General features: G+C 37.5%; 1 protein-coding gene across 9 annotated transcripts in view; it reads right to left on the reverse strand.

The window, feature by feature from the left end:
- Positions 1 to 736: 736 nt before the first annotated feature.
- Positions 737 to 6,277, reverse strand: part of limch1a (LIM and calponin homology domains 1a) — a 79,561-nt gene continuing 74,020 nt past the window's right edge. For 2 of the 9 annotated variants that reach the window (XM_062027115.1, XM_062027114.1), the window contains exons 25-29: positions 5,671 to 5,770; positions 5,516 to 5,575; positions 4,033 to 4,141; positions 3,843 to 3,945; positions 737 to 1,798 (exon numbers count right to left, since the gene is read on the reverse strand). In XM_062027115.1, the coding sequence (XP_061883099.1) occupies positions 1,773 to 1,798; positions 3,843 to 3,945; positions 4,033 to 4,141; positions 5,516 to 5,575; positions 5,671 to 5,770 (398 nt within the window). In that variant the 3' untranslated portion in view covers positions 737 to 1,772. The remainder of the gene's footprint in view (positions 1,799 to 3,842; positions 3,946 to 4,032; positions 4,142 to 5,515; positions 5,576 to 5,670; positions 5,771 to 6,277) is intronic. The other 7 variants (XM_062027117.1, XM_062027121.1, XM_062027116.1 and 4 more) reach the window with 4 other exon arrangements.

Raw genomic sequence — 6,277 nt, forward strand, 5'->3', positions numbered from 1 at the left:
CATTTTAACCCAGGAAAATGCACAATTCACGACTATTTACCTGAAATGTTTAAATAGTGGCAACGTATTCATAATAATATTGTTTCATACAAGTATGACATATATATTTTTTGTTATATTTTATTATTAATGTGTTACGATCAGCATTGCTGGGAAAAACATGACCATTTGTCTAACCATTTATGGTGTTGTTTTAAATTGACATGAATTAATGTTAAAGTTAAAGTACCAATGATTGTCACACACACACTAGGTGTGGCGAAATTATTCTCTGCATTTGACCCATCGCCCTTGATCACCCCCTGGGAGGTGAGGGGAGCAGCGGCAGTGGCCGCGCCCGGGAATAATTTTTGGTGATTTAACCCCCAATTCCAACCCTTGATGCCGAGTGCCAAGCAGGGAGGTAATGGGTCCCATTTTTATAGTCTTTGGTATGACTCGATTAGCCTGTTCACCTGTGGGATTTTCCAAATAAGTGTTTGATATGCCTTCCTCAACTTTCTCAGTCTTTTTTGCCACTTGTGCCAGCTTTTTTGAAACATGTTGCAGGCATCAAATTCCAAATGAGCTAATATTTGCAAAAAATAACAGTTTTCCAGTTTGAACGTTAAATATCTTGTCGTTGCAGTCTATTCAATTGAATATAGGTTGAAAATGATTTGCAAATCATTGTATCCTGTTTTTATTTACCATTTTCACAACGTGCCAACTTCACCGGTTTTGGGTTTTGTACCAAATCATTCTAAAAATGGATTAAAAAAAACAATAACAATTGCAACAGCAAGTTTATTGACAAACATACACTTGCTATAAAAGACAACGGAGCAGAGCGTTTCACAGCGAGCGAAAACAAAGAGGCGTCACGCTCAAACTCGGGAGGAGGCGACACTTCTAGAGGCAGACGAGGGCAGCGTGAGGGATGTGATGAAATGACAAATGAGAGAATAATTCTATGATAAAAACAAGCGGGGAAGCAGCAAGTAGTGTAATTGGTTTACATTATACAATAAGAGGCGCTGGATGAGATGAGGAGAGGCTGAGCCACTTCTTTCATTTGCTGGTATGGAACTGTTCTTCAAGTCGATTCACACACACACACACATGCATGCGCACATCGGTAGGTGCATGTCAAATAAAAACACCCACACATACACTTGCATTCCACACATAAGGCACTGGTTCAACGGTTAAAACACCTTAAAGGGAAAAGACTTAAACTCCATCATTTTGTGTCAGTAACATGCATTGTAAAATTCTGAAGTGATGACAAACTTAAATAGCAAACTCTTGTGAAGCAAGTCAAACCAATGCGATTCCCACAAAGGGACACTTGCAATAACTTATATTGTATATGCGCATGCATAAGTATAAATGCATGAACCCAGGAAAAGAATGAGATGGTAAGGCATTATAATGGTGGAGCTACCTTTACATCACACGCGACGAGTTCAAACATAAAATGAGAGTTGTGTTAGTCACGTGTGTGGTTTGATGTATTGTGCTTAGTGCTTGTATAGCCGTCATAAATACACTTATCATGCTACACAACTGTACCAGCGGACAAACACACTCCTGTATGCATGTTTATAATATCTGCTGTCCATTATTTTCCAGTTTATGGTTAAATACAAGGATTTTAAAGCGATCAGGGTCGGTTTGTGTGTTGGGGAGGTCCTAGATATGTCCAGAATATTACTCAAGGTTCTGGATGGTTCCCAACACTGATAGCAAAAGTGTACCCTCCAGGATTCCAGTAGAGAGGTGATAGGCCATCATAGTGTGGTGGGCTGTCCTCTGCCTGCAAACAAACATAAAATCAGTTTGAGTGATCATGTCGCATTTTGTTGGAAAATATGTGAAAATGTGCACCTCTGCTGTGTTGTCAGTGGGATTTTTATGTCACAAACGCAACACATGGGGCACATGTATTTAAACCCCATGTGTCCAACTAACTTGAAATTTCTCAAACAACTAAAAAAACAGCCTACCTAAAAATGTGGTACTTTATGGGGACTGATAAGCCTGTGTGTGTAAAGTTTGAGCTAGCTTGGCAGACAAACATGGTCACCGCCAAGTAAAACTTCTATGCAAATTAATTGTCCATAAATCACTGACCATTTGTATGATTATAAAACTTTGATATGTGTATTACAAGTATGCAAGTAGGTCTTCCAGAGCCTTTCGAACCATAAATGTCCTTTGCAGCAGTGGTCCCCAACCACCGGTCCGTGGCCCGGTACCGGTCCGTGGATCGATTGGTTCCGGGCCGCACAAGAAATTTAAAAACAAAAAATATATATATTTTCATTTTTATTTTTTTTATTAAATCAACATAAAAAACACAAGATACACTTACAATTAGTGCACCAACCCAAAAAACCTCCCTCCCCCATTTATACTCATTCACACTCATTCGCACAAAAGGGTTGTTTCTTTCTATTATTAATATTTCTGGTTCCTACATTATATATCAATATAGATCCATACAGTCTGCAGGGATACAGTCCGTAAGCACACATGATTGCATTTTTTTATGACAAAAAAAATAAATAAAAATAAACATACACCCCGTTGACTGGTTCGCAGATACAAAAAGGTTGGGGACCACTGCTTTACAGCACTGTATTGTATATACTGTATGTGTAATATTAAACATGGGCTACACCGCAACCAGCCACTAGAGGGCAGTGAAGATCTTTGTTTACAAATGCTGGGAAAATATTATTACTTGTATTATATACTGATATAAAAGATTATTGCTACAATGACATCATATTTAAGAACTCTTATCAAGTATTTTGCCTACAGGAATGAATTTACAGAATTTTTTTTAACTCAACTAAATATTTTTTTTCTGAATTATTCGCTTTTATTAATTAATTAATTATTAAGTGTTATCCAATTTTTTTTTAAATCCCCCCCCTTAAAACATTTATTTGAAATTTTGATTTATAATCAAATAAATGGATACATTTATGTATAAACATATGGGTAAAAGGATTTAAACAAATGCATGTGTTATGTTTTCTTTACATAAAATATACAGTAGATTAAGGAAAAATACACAAATACCAAGTTAAAATAATATTAAATAATACAGTAATATAAGAAAACAATAAATGTAATAATATAAACAATATAGATAAAAGATTAGAATAATATAAAACAAAATACAAATGATAAATACAGTTACAAATGTTAACATCATTTTTGTAGTAAGTTATGTAAAAACACACAAAAACTAAGTTTGCAGTTGATAAGAACGTAACTATAAAATTGAATGAAATAAGTAAAAAAAAACCTTATTTAATTAACCACTATTATATATATATATATATATATATATATATATATATATATATATACATATATATATATATATATATATATATATATATATATATATATATATATATATATATATATATATATATATATATATATATATATATATATATATAAACATATATAAATTATTGGATATATAAATACATATACACGTATATGTACATACATATATATATCACCCCTGGGAGGTGAGGGGAGCAGTGAGCAGCAGCGGTGGCCGCGCCTGGGAATCATTTTTGGTGATTTAACCCCTTAATGCTGAGTGTCAAGCAGAGAGGAAATGGGTTCCATTTTTATAGTCTTTGGTATGACTCGGCCGGGGTTTGAACTCACAACCTACCGATCTCAGGGCGTAATTTCGCCACACCTAGTGTGTGTGTGACAATCATTGGTACTTTAACTTTAACTTTATATATACATATACATATATAAGTATAACGAACAAAAAAAGGATTGTAAAGGTATACCGAATGTAATGTGTTTGCTATTCTCACCACGAGATGAAATGTAGCAGTCATGACAAGTCAGCAGTCCATTGCGGATCCTTACGTCCGTCCCAGTCGTGGCGTCCCCCAGCTGCCCCTCGCACAGGCCGCACTGGGGAAACAAACACATGCACACTAACATTGAGCTTCCATTTTTAGTGCTTTCTCACCTGCGAAATTCTGCATTTTTATGTCCTACCTTGAAACACTGCATGTGGAAAAACAGCCCGAGGGTGTCGATGATCATGGCCGCGCCTTTTCCCAGCGGCTGTGAACAACCGGAACACAGCCTCTTCCCGCTAACGCACCTGGGCGACACAGAGAGGTTGCAGATTTACGGAAGTCGAACGCCACAAAAAATATTCCTCAAAAGTCCAACAAAAGCTGCAAATTGATGCCATCATCAAGCGTGACATCACACGAGACGTCAGCTAATTACTTTAGACGTTTGTTTGGCTTTGTATTGGGCTTTTTTTGGGAAGTGTGATGATAACTATAGAACCAGAAATAAAACATTGTCGAGCATATCGCTGCTCAGCACAATATCGGCCACACAATTTAATAAATACCAATAACATAAATTCATTTCAGCAAAGTAAATACACTTCAGTCAAGCAATACCTATAACACGCCACTAGGTGACAGCGTCGCTCAAGCAAAGGGTGAATAGTTGTTACTTTAGTGCAGTTTTATTAGGGCTGGCGATATGGCTGGAAACTGTATCACGATGTAAGTGTTTTATATCGGCCAATATCGATACTTTTTGATATTTTCTTATGACCTATAGAAAATAAGGACCAGGAGAAAAATATTTTCAATGTAAACATTATTTGAAATGTAACCTTCCTCTGATTATAATCCCTTTTGCTATCAAGGCAGAAAGGAAAGGAAATGTCAACACTAGCATGTAAAACAGTGAAACAATGTAAACAACATTCTAAAAGCACACTGAACACTTAACAATAACCTTTTAAAATGAAGGTGCAAATAGGGAATATGTAAGAAATGCTTAATAAAGTGTAACAAAATAGTGCAAAGTGAGAAAATGAGATCTATTTTCTGCAGGTTTAGTGCCGGGAAGTTACAGCTGTGCTCTAAAGGGTGAGCACGGCTAAGGTGGTAGTATGACCGGTCTTGGTTTGGGACGAGCGCCTTGCATCCTTTACAGGATTAATCTGACTACGGTTCTTTTAAAAAAAAATCCCCACACCTGCCATACTGTCGAGGTGACATTTCCTGTTTTATCTACAATTATTCGCTCTCTGCAGCACTCATTTATACTTCCTCCATACAAAGAATTAACCACAAAAAACAAAGATGGCGCAACCAAACGTGATACTGTTACCTGATTGGTTGTTAGCGTGTTACTCCCACTGATCGGTGATCACTTCCTGCGTTGCTCGGTTACCAGAGAGCGAGTCCCTTTGTTAATGCAACCAACCTTGCTTCGCAACTAATGTACTTTTCCGCCAAAGGGAGAAAAAAAAGCGAACGTTTCATCGAATGCATATTTTATTGATATCGATAACGTGTCTATGGCGATTTATATCACTATCGTTTTATCGCCCAGCCCTAAATTTCATCTTTCAGTGGTTAGCTTCTTGTTACACTTGTATCCCAGTTAGTCATTAAAACGTCTATGATGGCTACAGTTTGACCCTGGAACAAATGAATGCACTCACCTGGTGGGTGATGGAGGCAACTGCTGCTGTTTTGCTGTGATACCCTCATGGGAATCGCACCTGTTTTTTATCAAACCCCAAATGAAACACAAAAAAAGAAGATTACAAGCTGGTTCAGTTTTACAGATGCTTTGTCATGAAACCACTTGGCGGACCTTTTCACGCCTTGTGGCAGATTCGGCTGAAGGTTCCGGTCCAGGGATGTCGTTTTCCACATGTCTTGCTTCTTACATGGATCGCTGTCATGAGAAGAATCTGCGAAAACACGTCGGACATAAGTTCTTTAGAACAATGGCTGATACTGTAGAAGTTACTTATGTATACCGTATTTTCCGGAACATAGGGCGCACCGGATTATAAGACGCACTGCCGATGAGCGGGTGTAGTCAGGTCTATTTTCATACAAAAGGCGCAGCGGATTATAAGGCGCATTAAAGGAGTCATATATATTTATTTTTTTTCTAAATGGAAAACCCTTCCTTGTGGTCTACATAAAATGTAATGGTGGTTATTTGGTCAAAATGTTGCATAGATGATGTTTTACAGACCATCTTCAAGCCGCTTTCTGACAGTCGCTTCAGGATGCGCCGTTTTGTGGGCGGTCTTATTTACGTGGCTCACCTTCGACAGCGTCTTCTTCCCGTCATCTTTGTTGTAGCGGTGTAGCGTGCAAGGACGGGATTTGAAGAAGTGTCAAAGGATGGAGTTTTAATGACATTCAGGACATTCAGCATCTCCTCATCCGTGGATCACTAGTGCAAT

Source organism: Entelurus aequoreus, linkage group LG18 (assembly GCF_033978785.1).
Source record: "Entelurus aequoreus isolate RoL-2023_Sb linkage group LG18, RoL_Eaeq_v1.1, whole genome shotgun sequence".
Taxonomy (NCBI): Eukaryota; Metazoa; Chordata; class Actinopteri; order Syngnathiformes; family Syngnathidae; genus Entelurus; species Entelurus aequoreus.